At 36.5% G+C, this 20983-nt stretch overlaps 5 protein-coding genes across 6 annotated transcripts; 1 reads left to right on the forward strand and 4 right to left on the reverse strand.

Moving 5' to 3' along the window:
* LOC18585756 lies at positions 1085-4403 on the reverse strand. 2 transcript variants are annotated; one of them, XM_018128584.1, is made up of 7 exons: positions 3966-4403; positions 3193-3533; positions 2714-2866; positions 2471-2563; positions 2057-2115; positions 1763-1856; positions 1085-1409 (listed from the first exon to the last, which is right to left on the reverse strand). In XM_018128584.1, the coding sequence occupies exons 1-7, from the start codon at positions 4354-4356 to the stop codon at positions 1188-1190; spliced, it is 1353 nt and encodes a 450-aa protein (XP_017984073.1). In that variant the 5' UTR covers positions 4357-4403; the 3' UTR covers positions 1085-1187. The 2 variants fall into 2 exon arrangements, with proteins under 2 accessions (XP_017984073.1, XP_017984072.1); XM_018128583.1 differs by having other exon boundaries at positions 3193-3548.
* Positions 10077-11960, reverse strand: LOC18585758 (xanthoxin dehydrogenase). The gene is made up of 2 exons (XM_007008749.2): positions 11750-11960; positions 10077-11187 (listed from the first exon to the last, which is right to left on the reverse strand). The coding sequence occupies exons 1-2, from the start codon at positions 11800-11802 to the stop codon at positions 10389-10391; spliced, it is 852 nt and encodes a 283-aa protein (XP_007008811.1). The 5' UTR covers positions 11803-11960; the 3' UTR covers positions 10077-10388.
* Positions 12157-14509, reverse strand: LOC18585759 (putative disease resistance RPP13-like protein 1). The gene is made up of 2 exons (XM_018129564.1): positions 12721-14509; positions 12157-12239 (listed from the first exon to the last, which is right to left on the reverse strand). Exons 1-2 carry the CDS (start codon positions 13039-13041, stop codon positions 12195-12197), a joined length of 366 nt encoding a protein of 121 aa, XP_017985053.1. The 5' UTR covers positions 13042-14509; the 3' UTR covers positions 12157-12194.
* Positions 14919-17651, reverse strand: LOC18585761 (U3 small nucleolar ribonucleoprotein protein IMP4). The gene is made up of 9 exons (XM_007008752.2): positions 17455-17651; positions 17292-17375; positions 17042-17151; positions 16890-16940; positions 16495-16638; positions 16314-16403; positions 15919-16025; positions 15430-15514; positions 14919-15312 (listed from the first exon to the last, which is right to left on the reverse strand). The coding sequence occupies exons 1-9, from the start codon at positions 17564-17566 to the stop codon at positions 15187-15189; spliced, it is 909 nt and encodes a 302-aa protein (XP_007008814.2). The 5' UTR covers positions 17567-17651; the 3' UTR covers positions 14919-15186.
* Positions 17846-20932, forward strand: LOC18585762 (uncharacterized protein At2g40430). The gene is made up of 11 exons (XM_007008754.2): positions 17846-18072; positions 18183-18358; positions 18454-18502; positions 18595-18701; positions 18801-18911; positions 19065-19153; positions 19526-19645; positions 19726-19848; positions 20136-20202; positions 20299-20378; positions 20594-20932. Exons 1-11 carry the CDS (start codon positions 17904-17906, stop codon positions 20598-20600), a joined length of 1098 nt encoding a protein of 365 aa, XP_007008816.2. The 5' UTR covers positions 17846-17903; the 3' UTR covers positions 20601-20932.

A 20983-nucleotide genomic window follows, 5' to 3' on the forward strand; every position in this document is an offset into this window, starting at 1 on the left:
CACTGTAGAGTAAGCATCCGGAAAAGATCACAGGTTGCTTTCTGGAATACCAATACACCAGAGAAGCAAACGAAAATGGGAATGGTTGACTACTTTATTGAATTATAATTAAGGTTAGTGGTTTATTTCTATAAGAATTTCTGGAAAAGAAATCATAGAACTTGAATTTTTTGTCTGTCAGAAATGTTTGATCTCAAGGGATGGTGATATAATTTTGATATTCTAGTCATGAAAAGTATACTAATTCCTTCCTTGAGTCACCGACAGTGCAAAAGGAGCTTTAAATTAAGCTTTAAAAATGTCAACACCATTGCTTTATTTTATAACATATCCAAAGGGCAAATGTGGCCAAGACTATGACCCCAAAACCACATTCACAGCAAAAAAAAAAAAAAAAAAACCCTAAAAATGAAAAAGAAATCAGGAGATCAACTGCTTTTGTTCTCTATTGCATCCCAAATCCCCAAAAATCTTAATTCCTACTTCTGTGATTTACTATTATTAATAGTTTAATGCAGGCAGAACCTAAAAGTAATTGAACCATTTTCTATATAGTTTTTATATTACACATAGTGTTGAATCAATCAATCTACTCAATGTACTCAGAAATTTTGAAATAGAAAGGTTAACAACTCGTGAAGTTGAAGACACTAAAGTCATTGAAGATCAGAGCCATTTTCCACTTGTCAAAATACTGGCTGAAGCATCAGAGATCCTGTGGGAAGTGCACACGACCATTGCTTTTCTTTATAACTTGCTGTTTGTCTTAGAGAAGCATGCCCTCTTACTGGTTTCACACCTCTTTCTTTTCAGGTTGAAATGGTGAGGAGTACTTTAGGAGGGGGAAAAGATAGAGAAAGATATGAAGCAGATCATAGAAACATTTCGGTTTGGTAATCACACCTTAACATGACATTCTTGGTTCCCTTCCCAAACTTGGGCCTAAGCCTAAACTGCAAAAGAGCACCCTTGTCTATGCACATAACCTCCAATCGTTTATTAATCAACCAATAACCATTATTTGTTGCCATGATTAAGCACTCATGACATAATATTCATACTGCAGTTATCAGAAAGATCCCAGTTTATGCATCATATAGACGAAAAATCTATATATTCACGAAATCTTTGAATATAGTTTTGAAAGATATGATGAAACATGTACAGTGTGAGTTCTACCTTGCATACTAATTTGCATACCCTTTCTGTACAGCAATGAATAATACAGCAATAATGGGAGAAAGAAGGAATATCACATATGGGAGGGCTTGGTTCAGTGCACCTTCTGTGACTTCGGCCCCTTCCAGAGAGTTGTAGGCTTTATCTTCAATAAATGCCTCAAAATAATTCTGGTAGCCTGTGTTCTTTAGCGAGGGGTTTGAGCCTGTGACCTTCATCATTTCCATGGCCTACCATACGTGAAAATTGTTATTATTTGTAAAGATGTACAAATACGAAGCAGACAAGAATATGAGATAATGATTTTCTGATTACACATCAAGCTTACTCTGCCTAAAGCTGACCAGCAACACTTGACTTCATCACAAGAGATCCCAATATAGTGTTTCTACCTCATTTTGTTCCCAGACTATCAATTATTTAGATGATATCTAGTATACTCAAATGTCAACTAATGATGGAGAAGCACATATTCAGTTTATCTTTCATATTTTGGATATGTAACGAACAACATGAAGTTCTTTCGCTAAATGTACATCCAGCATTGGAATGTGTAGCAACCGATCAGTTCACTATCAAATACCTTGAAACTGAATGTAAACTGCCTTGCTTTCTTGCTTACTTTGGCATTTGGATGAGACTGGAGCTTCTCATACATAATCCGAGCCTCACTTGGTCTGTGAACAATTGCAACTAGCTATAATCCATCTTGTAAGCAAATTAGATGTAATATAGTAACTCTTCACATATGGTTACGAGCAGAAGAATGACAATTGCTATAAAAGATTCCAATAGTATTTCAGATGACATTTTAGATCCATATATTGTTATAAAAAACCATTAGTGTTCCAACAGATTAAAATAATTGATAATGTACCTACGAAGTGAATCTTGACAGATAGACCATTGCAAAGCAGCAAATCCATGAAGTTCACTCTGCACAATCAGTAAAGAGAAATAACTACATGGAAAAGAACACCATATTACAGTTTACTGCTTTGCTGTAATGAATTTAGATTTTATTGGCATAAGTTTGATTTTCGACAACAAAAAGGCTTGATCTGGATCTAATTACAGTAAACAATAGCGACTTATGTTGTCTATCAAATCCTTGTTCATCATCGATCAAAAGAGGCAGAACAGAAAATCAAATTTCGTTGAGAAAAGGTTGTGAGCAACTCTAAGAAAAACTTTCCAACATGTTTAAATTTTTGTTCAAAATTTAGGAAGATGCCCTATTGTATGCATGCAAGTCAAATTATTCAAGCTGTGGTTCATTCAGAAGAATTACCTGATAAGGCATCTTCTCCATTACTCTTTCATAGCAGGATAAAGCTTCCTTAAGCTTCCCAGAATCCATTAATGAGTCACCATCCTTCAATGCCTGTAGTTACAAACACCGATTCAGGAGAAGGATGGCTTGATTCAGAAATTGTGAATGAAAATTTAGAATTATTGTTCTCAATTTCCTTTGATGCATTTTCTTTTACTTTGAACAGACCATTAACAGTAGCAAGAATTTTAATTTAAGTACCTTCTCACACTCGGATCTTAGCTTTGGGTCAACATTCAATCCAATTTTCTTCTTGTAAGCAGTAAGCAACTGCCTTGTGCGCTCATTTTTAGCAGCTTTATCTTCTTCTGATTCAAGCACTTCCCCAGGTCGAATAGTCCTTCCACCACCAAACTAACACCAAGAACCATGTCAGGTATAGTTGGATTTTAAAAAGTTTGAGGGAACATGATAGGGGCATCTTGTAATTGTACAGTCATGAGAACTGAAGCTTATTGCAATTCTGAACATTTTTATTGGTTCTTTTTCCATATACATTATTACTTGAAAAATAAATATGCACTCCCCAGCTGCTAAGCAGCTACAGTCAAACCATTTGTTATCCAACCAAATAAACGGATTTCCTTCAGCCACACAAGAGACCATTGAAAGGCACAAGATTATCAACAAAGACACATTATTGGCTCTTCTATAAAACCCGTAATATGACAATATCATACCGTCTTGGAGATGTTGCCAGGCCTAGGAAAGACTCCCCATGTTGAGACCTTCGGCTTATAAATTTCTGAGCTATCTTCTGTAGTTTGCTTTTCCTCTGATGTTGTTGCCTCCCCAAACTTGCTGGTGTCCCCAACAATAATCTCCACATCAGGCAAATCGCCTTCTGGAAAAGGGTCTGAAACTGGAGCCAGGCCAGCTGGTAGTCCTCTGCTCTTTTTCTTATCAGCAAACTCAAGCCCTACGAAATCAATGCTTGAGATTAACAATTTTTCCTCCTTCTGAACCTTCTTCTCCGCAGTCTTGCCTAGCTGGGAGGTACCCCCACTCTCAGTGTTCTTGCCTAAAACATCAATTCCTACCAATTAGCAATTTATAACAAGACCATTTAGATTCCAGAAGATGTTCATTGGAATTTAAAATGGGAAAGCATTCCAAAATTGTTGGATTTCACAGCAATCAGTTTGGGAGAATCAGAAACGACAGATAAGGCATGCAATCACATTCTTAAAACAATTTTGGCTTCCCTCCCAGGCTATTTCTTAGACACAAATAGTACTGTGACTATATAGTGCGAATCCTCATTCTATTTTGAAATCTACCTTCTCCTAATTCTAATCAGGGAGGGAAAAAAGAAAATATAGAATTCATGTTCTCACCTTTTCTTTTTTAAATTCTTAGTTTTCTTGGCAACCAGAGAACAATTGTCAACAAAATCGAGGAAAATAAAAAACTATATACTCTCTCATTAAACACAAGAATTCCAGAACATTACCTGAAGCAATTCTGCTCTCACTGGCATTGTCCACACCACCAAGAACCCCTGTATTCTCCTTGTACTCTCTTGCTTTTCGCAATGCAACCTTAACTGAAGCAGGAATTTCCTTACTTCCGTCAGTCTTTTTCCTATCTCTGCCAGAATCCTCTCCTGGGTTCGGCTCAGTTTTTGAATCTGGGTTCACTTTCATTTTCTTATACGCTTTAGCCCTCTCAAAAGGAAGCTTAACAGGGTCCACAGGACCCTCTGCGGATTCAGGACTTGTTTCTTCCGAGTTTGGTTTTTGAGAGAAGGATAGTTTGAAAGGAGAGTTCTTCTGACGGTTAGAGGAAGAGAAGAAAGCAGTAGTGTTGAGAGTAGACAGCCATGAATGTTGAAGAGCAGCCATGAATGTTGAGATGAATTTGCTTAGTGGTCGTTGAAGAGTGAGTGAGCTTTTTGTCAACCGATAATTCATATATACTTTTAACTAACTTTTAAACCGAGGTAACTTCATGAAAAAGCAGTATAAGGATATTTTATTATTTTAACATTAATATTTGTTTGAAACAATAACAAATATATATAATTAAAAATTTTATTAAAAAATCTATTCATTGTTATAAAAAAAAAAATTAGAGCCATATGTAATAATATATAGACAACATTTACTAAAATTTAAACTCTAAAGAGATAGAGTTACCGAAGGAATGGAGGCCTTGGCTTGGGGTATATATCTTGTTCACTTGAAGGAATGGAGGCTGTTACCGAATGAGGCTGCAATAATAAATACATTGCATTATAAAGACATTCATGATAAAAATAAAAAATCAAAGATCTTGTTGAGAAGAATTGAGGTCTTTACGCGGGTGTCTCATCTCTAAGAGCCTGTTTAGTCTAATTTTTTTTAATTTAAAAGTTATTATAAAAATTTTATAAAAAATAATAATTTTTAAAATTAGACTAAATCTGTTTGGTAAATTTACTTTTATAAGTTTTTTTTTTATAAATAAGTTATTTGGTAAAATAATTTATATAAGTTTTAATTTTGATTAACATTACCATAAGAGTATTTAATAAATAATTTTCTATTAATCACAAATTCCTTTGTTCATAATAAAAAAAAGTTAATTTTATTTTTTCATGTATAAAAGTATAAAAAGTATTTTTATATAACATAAAATTTATAATTAATAATAAATCATATAAATTTGAAAACAAATAATGTTGAAATTATTTTAATAGATAAGGATATTTTTGAAATAAAAAAAAATTTCTTAAAAAAGAGACATATTTAAAAAAAAAGAAAAGGGAAAGCTCTCCTCTAAAACTTTTTTTAAATTTTATTTTTTAAAAGAACTATTGATTTTTTTAAAAAAATGTTCTAAATTTTCATTTGACTTTGACTTTTACTTTTACGAGTGCCAGCCGCAAAAATGAATGCCATCAACTAGGGCGCTATTGGCCACTAACCACTCGCTCGCCAGCTGCTCAAGCTCCGCGTTTCAAGTTCGTTATCCTAACCGTCCCGATCCCTTTTTCTATCTTATCTACTGCTCCTTGGCTCCCTACAGCTCCAGCCCTCTCTAGAATAGCTCGCACCTCGGGTGGTGCTACTGAGCCAGAGTGGGCTCAGTAGTCGGCCTATGGTTCCGGGCGCACGCTTAAAGGCATGATTAGTTCCACAAATTTCACTGCACTGGCCATAGTCAACTCCTTCTCGTTGTATGGAAATAGAGATCTGATTTAAACGACCAAGTACAACATCACATTTGAGACTTGAGATGTTAATAATAAATAGATGAGTTTTGGCTAGTACAACCACTCTGTTGTCCATTTCTAATAAACGTGATTGATCCAATTCTATATCATCTTCTGAAATTTTATAACATGAGTGATTGTCCATCGGAACTTTAATAGTATGAATATCCGATACCATTAATGTCCAATAGTTTTGATAGTAATGGTTGGATCTACTACTGCCTTGTCCATTGAGTATAAGAGAGCAAATGATGGTATAGCAATGAACATCGGGATGATACTAGAAAATATGGTCTGAAGAATCTCGATAGTAGTTCCATGAACAATCTTTTGCACAGTTGGATTTTTGTGATAGTGGAAATGCCATAAAGCACAAACCAAGATTCGTAACACAAAAACCAAAATTAGAATGAGGAAGAAAAAGATATCGTGATGTAAATCTATTATTCCTTGCATCATAAGTGTTGTTGCGTCTTGAAATCCTAATTGCCATGGTTCTGCTGCATCACAAGGAGTAATTGTGAGGAATAACCATTCTAGAACAATCATTTGCTTTGTTTCAGGAATCAATGGAAGAACGGAAAATTGCTTAAGTGGATGATCGGGCATGGGAGCGGGCACTGGTAAGATCTCCAAGTTAGGAGCCGGTTGAGGCGGATTAACAATTGGCACGAAAAGCGGCACCACACTATTAAATGCATAAAGTGCAAGAACAAATGATCTTACAATTGTGAAACCTAGAGTTAGACCATGAAAAAATGTTTCCATAATTCCCTTCATTCTTTGACTGCTCTGCTCCCCCCAAAAAAAAGAGAGACTGATTCTGACTATCCCAATTCATGAAATCACTGGTTGAGTTGGTCTAACCAAGAAAGACATGGGAAGTTTTGGGCGTAAAAGTTACTGTCTTCTCTTATGAGATTTCTAGTTGGATGGAAACTACGCTCCGATATGAAGCCCCCCTTACAATTCAAAAGTTTAGAAAGGCCCTTCTTTTTTTTAGAATATAGGAGGGGGATCTGACTTCTTAGAAGGGGAAGGGCCTACCTAGATCGGGTCTTGATAATTGAAGAGAGAATAGAAGAAAGAGACATAAGAGTACACAAAAGAAAAAAGGGAGAGTCTTGACAGACATGGTTCAAGGTGACAGGATAAAGCTAATCTAAACGATGAGAATAAAATCATTTGAGCTTTTGTCCCTGTACATTGAGAGAAAAGAAGATTTGGCGTGTGAAAGGATTGATGAAAACTTTTACCGCTTCGCTAGTGAGCTACCCACCAAGCCTTTAGTCCTAGACGAGAATAAAGCTAATCTAAACGATGAGGCTCTAGGAGCCCATCGGAGCAGGAAGAAAAGAGGCAACACGTGATGGAGAAAGGAGCTTCTTCGCTTGACCCTTAACTACCGCTAACACCCCTTGTGCTATACCTGACTAACTAAGATATAAGAAGGATGGAACCTAGAAAATGTACATTGATATTCGAACCATCAAGAAAATAAAAAGAAAGATTGCCGCTTGGACAACATGGAGAAAATCTTGGCTGATGTTAGTCTCTTTTCGTTTATTGAATTGGGAAGGGCTTACCACCAGATCCCGAGACAGGAGATGATTTACTGCTTCAAAGATGCGAGAGGGCTTATGGGAATGGCTCGAGATGACTTTATGGTTGGCAAAACCCACAAAGAAAAGAGGATGATGAAGAGGACAGGACCTAGAGCATCCTCCTTCTGTGCATGAGATTATTATAAGAATTCCCGTATTATTTTTCTAATAGAAGTGAGCATACCAAGAACCTCTCTTCCTCATCCATTATAGGTTAATGACCAGTCAACAGATTTCATATTTATCAATTAGAGTAAGCTCCTATTGACTTACAAAAGTAGATAGGGAGAGAAAGCCCAAAATAGATTTGGATTCCACTTAAGATTGTGAAATCACCCTTATTGGCATCGATTTACTTTCTTTGTGAGCAATTAGCAGGGAAACTTTAGGCAACTTTCCTTGATATTATTATGGTTTTAAATTTAAGTGCAGCCATAAAAAGAAGAAGAGAAGATATAAAAGAAACTAGGCTCTTAGCAGCCAATGAATTGGCATCTGGCTTGACTGTTGGAATTTCCTTGGCTGCCATTGTTTATTAATTTAATTAAAGTAGCTTTCTCCCATGAACTAAAGTACTTAAAAAAAAAAAAGGAGAAAAATCGATAGTTTAAATAATATCCCAACTAGAAGAGGATATAGGAGCTACTAGGGAATTAGGGAGTAGGTTGTTATAGAATCCAATCTAGTCTTTGCCTTTGGGCATTAGGAGTAAGGCCTGGCCTAGGGAAAGGCTTCTTTCTCGCTACTATAGAACGATTGATTGCTTGCAGTAAAAGGAGAATATCCCATGCAATTACCTTTCCAGGGGGGAGTGATTCCCATGAGTTTGGTGTTTCTTCTTTCCTTACTGATTTTTGCGCTAGCGTAATTAAATAAGCAGTTGAACTGTTGAATCAAAAATCAACGATCTTGTTGAATTATTGAATTACTATATCAAAAATAAAAAATCATCTATTCATGAATCAAAAGCTTTCACCATGGCCTGTAAATGAATCAAAAAGAAGAAAAAAAAACTAGCCGTACAACTTTCACCAAGAACTGGCCTGCTAACCCAATGAATCAAAAAGAAGAAAAAAAAACTGACCACACTCCTTAAAGAGGAATCAAGTTTTCACCAAGAATTGTCTTGTGAATCCTGCTAATTAAGAAGTGTGGGAATCATGTGAATCCTGCTAACCTGCGAAGTGCGGGAATCATAGTCTAGAAAGAAAGAATGGCCTGAGAATCCTGCTAACTTGAGAAGCATGGGAAGAAAAGCTACCAAGAATTGGCTCTAGAAAGAAAGAAGAAGAAGGCAAAGAAAGAAGAAGAAGGCATAAGAGAAGAAAGCATAGGAATGAAGGAAAAAAAAAAAAGAGTAAGGAGAGGAGAAGAAAGCATAGGAATGAAGGAAAAAGAAAGAGTAAGTAGAGGAGAAGAAGGCTTAGGAATAAGAGAGGCGCACTCAGAAAGTACCTTTAACCCCATAACCTCCTAAGAGAGATTTTAGAATGAGATAAACAATTATGTAAAATAACATTCTCACAATCTCTTTTGGGATCCAGCTCGCCTAGTCGACTCTGTGGAAGTGATTCACGGGCCTAAGCCCGATTTCGCTGGCATCCTCTTCCGGAAGATTATTACTACCAACACTGCTTTCTATTGGAGCAGAACCGAACCATGAAAGCAAGGAGAACAAAGAAAGCGAGAAATAACCAAGAAAGGTGCCTTGCCAAGGTTGAGAAACCGTGAAAAAAGGGTGTGGTGGTGGTGGAATCAGGAAAGGATGTTGGAAATCAAATGGCACAGAAGAAGAACAATTGGATGGGAAGCAGAACCAGGAAAGCAAGGAGAACCAAGAAAGGTGCCTTGCCAAGGTTGAGAAATCGTGAAGAAAGGGTGTTGGGGTAGTGGAATCAAAAAAGGATGTTGGAATTCAAATGGTACAGAAGAAGAACAGTTGGATGGGAAGCGAGGGTAATATTTATAGTATTTGTTGTTGGCGGGAAAGTAAGTCTTAAACAAGCTAGAAAACAGCTTCCTAGACTTATTTAAATACCTTCTCACACTCAGATCTTAGCTTTGGGTCAATATTCAATCCAATTTTCTTTCTGTAAGCAGCAAGCAATTGACTTATGCGCTATTTTTAGCAACTTTACCTTGTTTCGTTTCAAGCACTCGAATAGTCCTTCCACCACCAAACTAACACCAAGAAACCATGTCAGGTATATCTATAGAGCAGTTTGAACATGAAAGAGGCATCCTGTAATTCTACAATCATGAGAACTGAAGCTTATTGCAGTTTTGAACATTTTCCTTGGTTCTTTTCCCAGTTACTTCATTACTTGAAAATTGAAAATGCATTTCCGAGCTGCTAGATAGGGTCTCAAACAATTGTTAAAGTGGGTCACCTTGGCTCACTCATTGCATACATAGAAGCAGGTAAATCTCTGCTGTTCTGAGTACAGTATGGAAATCAGTGACTAGTATGCAGTACAAAACATGTTTCAGGCTTTCAGATGCATTATGAATCCCAGAGCCAATCTTGGAAAGGAATTTTATAGATTTAGGTACTTGCCAAGTCATTAACTTAACTTAGTCTACTGCAGCAATGGTTGAAGGATAAGAAAGAAATACTCTACTGCAGCAATGGTTGAAGGATAAGAAAGAAATACAATCTCCAAGAAATTTAAATGAAAATGAAGATAAAATAAGGACAGAAATAAAGTTGCTGTACGAAGCAACTATTAACAAACGAGACAAGGAATTTAAAGAAGAACAAAAATTGTTCTGATGAAAGGCACATTTTATTCACATGAGACACCCTTATTTATACACAAAAAAAGTAGTTACACGCATAACACTTGTCAAGACATGGATTCAAGTGTTAAGACATGGATTATAAGTGTTAAAGGAAGTTTAAAAACAGTTTACATGTAATAACTACAAGTAACTGCATGTCTTAATTCAAATAATCAGCAAGGCACACATACACAAACAGCAAGCTATGCAAGCATTATTCTCAACAGAAAAAGCTAAGGCCTAGGCCAGCTAAACTAATGAAACTGTAGAATTCATATTTGAATTTCAGTATTGTTCATCGAAAGACACGCATTGAGTGGTTCACACATGTAAAGCCACCATCTACCATCAGATTGTCTCCACTTATGTATCCAGCTTCATCACTAGCTAAGAAGAGAACAGCATTCGCCACATGGTCAGCAGTCAAGTCCACCCCATTCAAGTTAGCAGATTTGGCAACAAAAGCACGAAAACCGACTAGGGCATCTTCGGTTCTTTCATCCTCAGGCAAGTGACGTAAAGACAAGCCCGTTGGAACTCCATACGGTGAAACGCAATTCACACGTATCCCATATTTTCCTAGCTCAGCTGCAACATTCCTGTTAAGGCCTAAAACAGCATGTTTGGACCCTGTATATGCATGTGGTCCTAGACCCCCAATCACACCAGCAACACTACAGACAGAAACGATGGAACCCTTTTCATGAGGGATCATAATCCTAGCAGCATGCTTCATTCCCAGGAAAACACCCTTCACATTCACATCCATCACCTTCTGGAAATCTGATAAATCATAGTTACGGATATCATGATATGGTGGACCTGATAATCCAGCGTTGTTGACCATAATATCGAGCGTCCCAAACTTTTCGACTGCAAAGTCAACTGCAGAGCGAACTTCTTCTTCTATTGTCACATCACAATGGAAAAAGCAAACATTTGGGGCATCACCAAGGGATTCACAGACTTTCTGGCCAAGATTGTCTTGCACATCGACTATACAGACTTTGGCACCATGCTTGTGAAATAGTCGCACAATGCTCTCACCAATGCCAGATGCTCCACCAGTAACCAACGCCACTTTCCCTACTAATCTGTCAAAGGGAATGAAAACATATGCTTAACTAATTAACCAAGCATATGCATATGCAAGCATAAAACGGATGCAGAATGTATTAATACAAATGGAGTCACCGTTTTATGCTTGAACTCCACTCGATTCAGCAATTAGGCAAACTAGCTACCAATTCAGCAAGAAATCTCAACAAACTGATATATACTTTGAAATTAAAGCGATCAAATCACAACAGGCCAGATCAGATAATCAGATATATGTGGACATCATAAAACAGTTCACCACCTGATTTATTGTCTTTCATATGAACCCAGCTATAATTGAACACCAAAAGCCATGATTGCATGAATGAATTGCCACCACGGAATTCATTACCTAATCATCCTCAAACTTACCCAAAGACCCACAAAAACAAACACCAATCCAAGAGAGACAAAAGGAGAAAACAATTCATAGCAGGAAAACCAAATCACACAATCAGTGAGGCATGCATGTTAAAAGGAACAAAAAAAACATCAATAAGAACTGAATCTGTAAAAGAAGTGCAAAAAAAGAAAAAAAAAAGAAAGTAAAAGGTTTGCCTTTGGCTGGGCAGTGATGAATCACTGGAGTCAAGGGTGCTGCTAGTAGCCATGGCAGGAGCTTCACTGCTTGATGCTTTCTCCCTCACCTTATCTCCCAAGACTTCTAACTATACTATTGAAGCACTGTCTTTCTTCCTCTCTACTTTCCTAGGTTTGCTTTTGAAATTTTGGAACATATGTTTGAGATTAGCAGAAAATAATGAATTTACGTTACTGAGGCTTAACTAGCTAACAAACAAAATGTGGAAAACGAAAACTGAAGTACCATTTTTATTAGTAATTGGTAAGAATGACCCAATGAGAGAATGAGAGAGAGCCCGAACAAACTGGTTTACTTGTGTTAGTGAAGGGGAAAATGACAGGGCGGGCAAGGTGGTCGACATGTTGCCAAAACTCCAAGGAAAACGTTATCAACAACTTTATCTTTTTTGCGGTATTTCACTCATTGCCATGCATGCCAAAGTTTGGAATCATAACTGAGTGGAATCTGCATTGTACCGAAATTAGAAACAACCTTTCCAGCCAATCGAGTAAATGGCAATTATTACTTTAAGGAAGATGGAAACATAGCTTTTGCAAACATATGGTAGCATTGTCCTTACTTTAATGGTGATATTCCTTAAAAAAATTGTACACTTTCTAAAGTGCCATGATAATGTACTTGAAAAGAAAACTTAGCATTTGAAAATGGTATGAGAAAATGACAGATGACCATGGTTATATTCTTGGTGCACTTATAGCAATAGCTTCATTATTTCCTCTTTATCAGCATCCCTCCCATAAACTTCAGATTCATATACTAAAGAAGTTGTGGGCAATCTTATTGATGATTGCCTTCCAACACTGGTTCTTAAGCCTATGACATCTTTTTGTTCTGCTATATATTCTAGCCTATCGATGATCTTTTCCAATTTTGATTCTATCTCTTTCTCAAATAGCCCAAGAGAAGTTGAGATCAACTGCTGTACCTGACTTATGCTGCTTGTTGACTTTGCTTCAACTCTGCATTTGAGTGCTTGAGTAGCTATCTCATCCATCACATCTTCTGTATCATAAACTGCATCTTTAAGCTCATCAACCCACTTCTTCACTGTCAAACCGGTAATTTGCTTCTCCTCAGCATCATTGAGAACTGTATCAACAGAAATCAAAAGTATCTTCAACTTCTTCAATAAGTCATCAGTGAGTTTCTTTCCCCGGATGAAGTCAATAACCTCACGGGAAGCCATCCTATCAAACAACACCTGGAGGAAAGCAGAAAGAAAAGCCCCACCCACAAACCCATCCATCTTGTTTTCTTCTTAGTAGAGAAGGAAAATGAAGTGAAACTTAGCTATGTTTCTTCTGTTGATATTGGTAGATAGCTTTTCTGATTTTGATTAAGGGCATGAACACGTTTTGTATGTCATTCCGGAACCTGTTGACAAAACTTGCTTACATTGCTTTTAATCCTATAAAATATCAAAATAAAATACTTCAGTTCTGTTGAAAAAATTACATAGGTTAAGCTTACACAAATATATTTTATTTGCAGATAGATGTTCAACTTAACAAATTCTTACAAGTGTCAGATCAATCAATACTAAACTATTCAGAATAGAAGCTGAGTACCCCCAAAAACAATCATGACAGCAGATGAGATAAGAAGAAATCTTAATATTTGGTAAACCAACAAGACAAATTATAACATCATTTACCGTTTTGTTCTTTTCCTTTTCTTTCTCTTTTTTCTCATTTTCTGGCATAAATTAACAGATCAGAGAAAGGGAAACTGAGCAAGGATTTGACAGCTTCTTTACTTCTTTGCAATCAAGAAATCAAATGGGTTGATTCATTTATACATTTTGGCAGTTGGCATCAGTATGTTGACTTGATACACAATTGAAGAAGATAAAAATGGAAAATAGCTTTGCAATACAATCATTTTACACAAGAGAATAAAGAATTTTAAAAAAATTAAGACCAAGTGAGAATCTCAAACTACAATATGAAACTGCAAAGTTGAGATTTTCATCATGAGTCAGTGGTTTTACAAAAAAAAGGCATAGTTCATTACTGGGGTACATCCTGAGAGCTAGATGGCTGCCAAATTTGTACATAAAATAATAATCACCAAAGGTGCCTTGTTTGAGGATGAAATCATGCAGCAACCATGAACTAAAGATGACAAAAGAACATGGTTGGTGCTTGAAAGGAATTCTATCATCAACACTAAGGCCAGACTAGGTCAACAGAGACCCTTAGCTCTTGCGGATCTTCCTTTACAATCTCTGACTCATACTTGTTGGCATCATTTCTCAACCGTTTCTTGGCAGCAAAAGACATCGAAGCACCACAAGAAGCAGGAGGAGGTGGAGAAGAAAAGCAAGAGGAGGAAGGAGGTGGTGTTTCAAAAGCAAAGTTTGGTTCATGGTGGCGAAGAAGTTCAGACAATAAAAGTACAAGAGAAGCCATGGAAAGAGAAAACCAAGATTTATCTTATCAATCAACTGATCTTTTTTCTCTGAAAGAAAACTGGATTGCTGAACCACTATTTATACTGCAAACATGAAAAGAAAACGGTTAGAGACCTGAAGTTGCAATAGCTCATTGTTTCTATCGCTAACTGTTTGGGTTGGCTGCATTTATTAGGCTACCAGGAAGAGGAAAAACCAGGGCCAGAGTCATGCAAGCCCCTTGATTTCCTGAGGGTGAAAATGATTCTGCTGGTTTTTGGTGGCTTTAATGGGCCTTTTTCAGGCTCTTGGATTTGCCGCCATTGTATTTTATGGCTTCAAAAGTAAGTCAGCTTCCGCTTTTTATGGTTCTTGCGTAGTTGTCCACTTTGTACCCCACATGTTCCGTCTACAAAACCATGAGTCGCGCCAGTTGGCCTGCTGATGCTTGTAAATATGGCGGTTTGTCGGTAAACTACGTGGACATTTGTGCTACCAATATTTCATTTTTTAATTAAAAAACTTATGCTATTCATAACTTAAAGAGGACAAGTCATTGTTGTCGTTTTCTTCATTCCAATTTTATCAACTTTGATTCAAGTTTTGCAATCTGACTTTTTCTTTTACCAAATATGAATATGCATTGGTGGTCCATAGGAAACTATACCAGGAAGAACTGAGTAAAGGGGAGTTGTGAACATGATTTATCAGATAAAAAGTAGGCTGTGGACTTGGGATTGAATCCGTTTGCATTAAAATTAGAATGCATAGTTATGTTCAAAGCATTCTTTTGACTACAAAGATGTTTCAGTCTCCAACTAAGCAAATTGTTGCTTTAATCCTTCACAATGTCACTATTTCAGTAAATAAATTCTGGTATGAAATGTTGATAATTCAAACGACTTTTCTTTGTAAGAAAAAAGAAAGGTCTAAATAGAACAACATGATCATTCTTGGACTAAAATCCTAAGAATATGATAGAAACAAAAGGTACAAAGCTCAATGTTTTCTTTTATCATCCTTTTGGTCAACTCCAATGAAGTTGCGTTTCTTGGTTGTGTTCATGTAAGGCCTAATAACCCATTCGATCTGAGCCTCACTCTGGTCCATTGTTCCTAATTTTATCTGCAACACATGCAAAGCAAAAAGAAACAAATATAGTCAGTTGAATTTGCACTTCAATATAGAGCACCTCCAATAATAGCTACGACTAGAAGTTTATTGAAATGGCATGATAGCTACCTGATAAAGCCGCAATTCGAACCTAGGACCAATCTCCTTCAGCTCAACTGATTTAGGACCTCCATGCTTCTCATATATGTGATGCCTGTATGTTTACATGCTATCAATGAGTGAGAGTGAACTTTTGACAACATTGAAACTTGAGACAAAGCAATCTAAAGGGTGTGTATCTACATCTAAAACACTAATTTATATGTAAGTAGAATGTGATCCAGTTGCATTTAACGACTAAGCTTCACTTAAGCAGTCCATAGTCCAATGAAGTGGATCGTCATTAGTAGATGGCCACTGTAAAAGACCATGATGTCAAAGAACCCACGACTGACAAGTTGACTCCTTCCAACCTTTTAACGAGCAATTGACCATAAGTTCTCAAGTCTTAGCTATGCATGACAAAATTTAGTGGTTCCTTCCTTTACATCCAACATTGACATAAAGTATCCCCTTCAATGCCAAAGAATCCATCAAAATCTATAGAAGAGAACCAACCTGAATGAAATATAGTCAGACTGATTAGCAAAAGTCACAATACGTTTTGTATCAGGCTTTGGGACAGGGAACAGATGCTTTAGAATATTTGCTGTCCTCTCACCCAGCTGCCAAAATAAATTAAAAAAGACTGTCAGCAACACAAAAGATAATTCCTGTAAAAGGATTATTATTAAACACTAAAATGGGGAAACATACAACACATACATGAAACTCCTTTAAGGAAATTTCAGTAAACAGTCTTTACCATACCATCTATTAGACAAACAAGGCATTTATGTAAAACCATGAAAAACACAACTTCATAAAAAGTTTCAAGAATGCACGTATACAAATTGGACCTAGCTGCATTGTATGCTTCAGAAAAATATACAATTAATAGGCAATAAGAATACCTTGGTTCCAAAATTGTCAAGAATCAAATGTGGATAGGCCTCAGGCATTTTTCCAATGGCTTTCTTGTCCTTAATGTCATGTCTTGTAACCTAAAGGTAAACATCAGATTAAGAAGACAAGCATGGAGAAGGAGGATAAAATAAAGCTCTGTGCAGACTAGAGGACTCATCAAATACTTGCCACATTGAGTAATCCAAAGTATGCTGTGGGACCGAAAGGAAGATGACTTATAATCAAACCATCTGGCACACCACGATGTTCATGAACCAAAATAACATCTGTAAAATCGTGTGCCCTGCAACTTTCAATAATTTCAGATATAACCTGCAAATAAGAAAAAAGGACTCAAAAATCAATTTCTAGTGTTCGCTAGAAAACCAATTTGATGCCGAATGAATCATTTAAGAAATAAGGTTGTGGGCCTTCATTATAATGATCATAACTAGCAGAACTGAGGAAAGAGGCTTAGCAGATGGCATCTTATTAGCCATTTAGGAGAGCTCACATGCATCAGAACAAAAAAACAACTAATAGCAACTTAAGTAAGATTGCATAAGGGTAAACAATGGACCGACCTGGTTACCACGATTCATTCGCTCTGCATTAGGAAAGACAAACTTCAATTCCTGCAAGCAACATGCCATATGAATTAGAATTGGTGATCAAATTGACATGCATAATAATGGGGAAAAAGAATGTTATTTATCACCAAAATGGACAAACCAACCTTAACAAACTGTACAAGAGGAGCACTTGGATCCCGAGACGTCGTCAGCAAAATCTTAGGATCTCGTTCCGTTGCATTTGCATACTCATCATCAATATGACTTTTGGGAACTAAACAAAGCAGCAATTTAAGCAGTCACACATATATTAGCACCAATTCCCAATAATGCAAAACAAATAAAAATGTTTTCTTAGACTCAGAACATAACCAAAAAAAACCAAATTTCAACAAAATAAAAAAACAAACATACTGGCAGTGTAGTCATCTTCAAGGTCAATTTCTTGGCGAAGCGTGGCCTCCTCATTTCGAAGCTCAGTTGGAATTGGTTTTCCCTCTACACCCAAACAGAATCAATAACAAAAAAATTGAAAATTGAAATTAAATGATCATAAAAAAGGAAGATTTGATAGTACCCTCAAGAGCTTCTCTGATCTTCCGTTTCTTCTCATAAAGCAACCGCTCTTTGCCTTCCAAGCTCTTCCTGTACAAATACTCTCTTCTCAATCTTATGTTTCTTCTCAACATCTTTATCTAATTTAATTTCTAAGATAGTAAAAAGAGCAACCACCACCCGGATTTTGCAGGGGTTTTTCCTTTTCTAGGGTTTAAGGTTTAGGAAGATTGTTGAAGAAGAGAAATACACAAAAACGACGACGTCTGGCGCTTGTAGCTGCATTTTGGGCTGAACCATGTTTATTGGGCTAAATGTGGGCCAAGAGAGATCCAACGTTGATACGAACCCGACGTCGTTTTAAGAGAAAAAAACACATTACAAAACCCTTCTGTTTTTTCTGTTTCCCCTTCCTTCGACACTCGACAGCCGCGAAGCAGCAAAAAAGAGGAGAAGCACAGGAAAAAAGAGATGGGAAAGAAAGCGAAGACATCAAGGAAAGGGAAAAAAGCATGGAGAGCCAACATAAGCACGGAAGACATAGATGATTACTTCGAGAAATCCACGAAGGATGCTCTGTCTGGGGGATCTCTTACTTCTGCTCCTACTGAATCTCTCTTCTTCATCGATAAATCCAAAGGTCTTCTTTTGCACCGCCACTTCTTTGTATCTCTCTTGTTTTTTAATCTGAAATTGGTTTTGTGAAGTGGGGTTTTCGCCTTTTTTAAAATTTTGATATGCTTTTACCAGATCTTTCTGTGAAGAGGAAGATTGAGAAAAAAAGAGAAAAGGTGTTGCGAGTCGATAGTGTGTTGCAGAAGAACCCTTTTGTTCAAGCAGTGCTATCTTCAAAGCAGAAGGATTCTAAGAAGAAAAAGAAGGAGGCTTTGAAAGCTAAAGATGTTGTACTTCAAGATGTTACCAGGGTGAGAAGGTGTTGAAGTGAAGCTAAACTTTGTTAATTTGTTAGTTAAAGGGACTGCTTTTTGTTTTAACTTGATTTTCATTTGTTTTGGTATAGGATAATTCTGCCCCTGATTCTAGCATGGTTCCCATATGGGGAAATGAAGGTATTTTAAGTTTAATGTTTTGATTTTTCTTTTTCATGGGGCTTTTACATTTGGATTACATATGAAATGTGATTTTCTGTATGCTCTTTCAGGTCAACATAGTGGTAAAGCTAGACAGGTGTCCAAAAATTCGATTATTCCTGCTGTAGAAGTTGAGCCTCCAGGGTGTTCATACAATCCCTCATTTGAAAGTCATCAGGTGAATTTTGAAACACATAATTGTGTATATTGTCTGTTTCATTCTTTACTCTACTCTTTATGAGGTGACATGTTGTACTTTTTTTTAATCTCAAACCAGGATTCTCTGGCTGAAGCTGTTGCAGAAGAAATGCAAAAAGCCTACAAGATTGAGTTGGGACCTCAACCAGTTCCATTAACTGTTGTGGGGGAAGTGATTGATGAAGACAACGTGAGTTTCTATTGTTCTATTCATCTATAATTTATTCTTCTTACTTGCAACGTTTGACACAAATAAATGATGGTTATGAATTCTTATTACATTTAGTTTAAACTTCATTAGTAGAAATATTGACAAAACCATCTTTTTTTTATTTTTGGTTAGAAATACTTTATTGAGGCAGATGATGGAAGTGATGAGGAAATGAATGAGGAGAATTTGAGTGAGAATAAGGATCCTGCAACTGAGAAAAGGTTAGTTAACTTTAATATATTGTTGCTTTTCAAAAAAAAAAAACTTTAATATGTTGTCCATTGCCATTATTGAATTGCTTATCTATTTGTTATATTATTTTGCCTTCCGGGGAAAATATTTGGTTTCTGAGGGTTATGTGGGGAACTGGTAAATTTGAATGTCTGTGTGTAGAAAAATTGAACTTGAATCTGTAGGTTCATAATTAAGTTTAGATTTGTTCTTTTGTTTTATAATGAGAACCAAAATGCTATAACCTCAAACCAGCTTTGCTGTATGTGGATGGCCAACTTCTATGGAATGAAACTTCCTTTTTTTTTCTGTTATCATGAACTCTTGATCTATTTGTTAATTCTGCTTCTATCATGCTGCAGGCCTTCCAAAACAAAGAGGGTGACTCGAGTTGAGTTGAATAAGAGAGCTAGAAGGAAAGAACTGCAAAGAAAAGAAGCAGAAGCTAAAAAGGCAGAGGAATTTTCCAAAGACATTGACAGGTATATTAACATTGTTCTCTACTATCTTTTATTTTAGTAACGAGTATATTCTTATTATCTGTTGGTCCTTCTGGATGCAGCTTGCCAGATATATTACAAGAAATAGCCAAAGAGGATGAGGAGAAGCAAAAGAAACATCTTCGAAAGGTCATAGCTAAGCAAGAAAGACTAAAGGCTTGTCCGCCACGCTTGGGAAAATACAAGTATGCAAGTGCTTTAAGAAGATGTTCTCATTGTCATCTATTTTCCAATTGGTTATGGGCATAATTAATAGTATATGTATAGATTCTTATCTTAATGGCAATGACCAAATTTCACAATTTATGTGTGTATCTAAAAGAAAATTTTTATAATGTCTTCGAAATATATGCCATCTTAATGTTCTGTTTCACTTCTTGCATTGAGTGATGTGACAGATGATGCTATGCTTGCAAACATTTAAAGGAATTAGAAATAGACATCTGATTGATCTGAATTATTCATAACTTAGATTCCAGCCTGCTCCTCCTCAAGTCCTGTTATCTGAAGAACTTACTGGATCTCTCCGCAAGCTTAAGGTTCATATTTTTCAATATCCTGTTTAATTTTAAAATTTACTTTTAGATAATAGTATAAATTAACTGTCTCCCTGTTATTTTGGATATTGTGTGAAGGGTTGTTCAACACTTGCAAGAGATAGATTTAAAAGCTTAGAAAAGAGAGGCCTGATTCCCCCATCAGCGAAGAGTGGAAGGTCAGTTGAATTTGATGATCTCTAGTTTGTGGTTGACAGAGACATGAAACCAATGTGTTATGGTTTTTATTAGAAGCTCTTTTCTACTGTTTCTCAACTGCTCATAAATTTATCATTTGCCTTGGTAGCGTCAACCTTTTGTTTTTGCAAATATCCGGACATGGTGATCATGTTCAACTGCACCATTGATAGTGACTTGTTTTGCCTGTGGACAGGAAATAGAGGTTCTACTTCCAAGGGTCGTGACAGTTCAATTAATTTGGTGAGGGAAATCGGAAGACTTTTCACCTGATGCCCCTAAAGTTTGAGGAAATTGCCATTAAAGGGGACCAAGCCAGACCCGTCTGCAATCTCGGAATGCTTTCCTATGTTCCATGATAGTTAAATTCACACATGGTTGTTTTGTGACCAAAGAAAGTGTTATGTGATGTAATAAACCCGGAGGATAATTTGATGATGAATCTAAAGTCAGATTTTTGAAACACTACTGTCGTGTATTTGCTGATTTCTGTTAGTTTGAATGAGCTAAATTGTCAGAAAAAGATATTTTTGGATTCTATGCCTCGGGTGAAATCCACCATCTCTGGTGTTTAGCATGGTCTCTG

The sequence above is a fragment of the Theobroma cacao genome, chromosome 10 (genome assembly GCF_000208745.1).
Source record: "Theobroma cacao cultivar B97-61/B2 chromosome 10, Criollo_cocoa_genome_V2, whole genome shotgun sequence".
Taxonomy (NCBI): domain Eukaryota; kingdom Viridiplantae; phylum Streptophyta; class Magnoliopsida; order Malvales; family Malvaceae; genus Theobroma; species Theobroma cacao.

Excerpts from the sequence above, each read along its gene's own strand:
- LOC18585756 (XM_018128583.1), bottom strand. The coding sequence starts at position 4,356 with ATGGCTGCTCTTCAACATTCATGGCTGTCTACTCTCAACACTACTGCT. Across the intron at positions 3,549-3,965 it reads TGAGAGCAGAATTGCTTCAG|GAATTGATGTTTTAGGCAAG; the intron begins GTAATGTTCTGG and ends GCTAATTGGTAG. Across the intron at positions 1,857-2,056 it reads TGTCAAGATTCACTTCGTAG|ACCAAGTGAGGCTCGGATTA; the intron begins GTACATTATCAA and ends AATTGTTCACAG.
- LOC18585761 (XM_007008752.2), bottom strand. The coding sequence starts at position 17,566 with ATGTTGAGAAGAAACATAAGATTGAGAAGAGAGTATTTGTACAGGAAG. Across the intron at positions 16,941-17,041 it reads CTCTTGTACAGTTTGTTAAG|GAATTGAAGTTTGTCTTTCC; the intron begins GTTGGTTTGTCC and ends TGTTGCTTGCAG. Across the intron at positions 15,515-15,918 it reads TCTGACTATATTTCATTCAG|GCATCACATATATGAGAAGC; the intron begins GTTGGTTCTCTT and ends GTAAACATACAG.
- LOC18585762 (XM_007008754.2), top strand. The coding sequence starts at position 17,904 with ATGGGAAAGAAAGCGAAGACATCAAGGAAAGGGAAAAAAGCATGGAGA. Across the intron at positions 18,702-18,800 it reads CCTCATTTGAAAGTCATCAG|GATTCTCTGGCTGAAGCTGT; the intron begins GTGAATTTTGAA and ends ATCTCAAACCAG. Across the intron at positions 20,203-20,298 it reads GATCTCTCCGCAAGCTTAAG|GGTTGTTCAACACTTGCAAG; the intron begins GTTCATATTTTT and ends TATTGTGTGAAG.
- LOC18585759 (XM_018129564.1), bottom strand. The coding sequence starts at position 13,041 with ATGGATGGGTTTGTGGGTGGGGCTTTTCTTTCTGCTTTCCTCCAGGTG. Across the intron at positions 12,240-12,720 it reads CAACAAGCAGCATAAGTCAG|ATTCCACTCAGTTATGATTC; the intron begins GTACAGCAGTTG and ends GGTACAATGCAG.
- LOC18585758 (XM_007008749.2), bottom strand. The coding sequence starts at position 11,802 with ATGGCTACTAGCAGCACCCTTGACTCCAGTGATTCATCACTGCCCAGC. Across the intron at positions 11,188-11,749 it reads TCATCACTGCCCAGCCAAAG|ATTAGTAGGGAAAGTGGCGT; the intron begins GCAAACCTTTTA and ends TCCCTTTGACAG.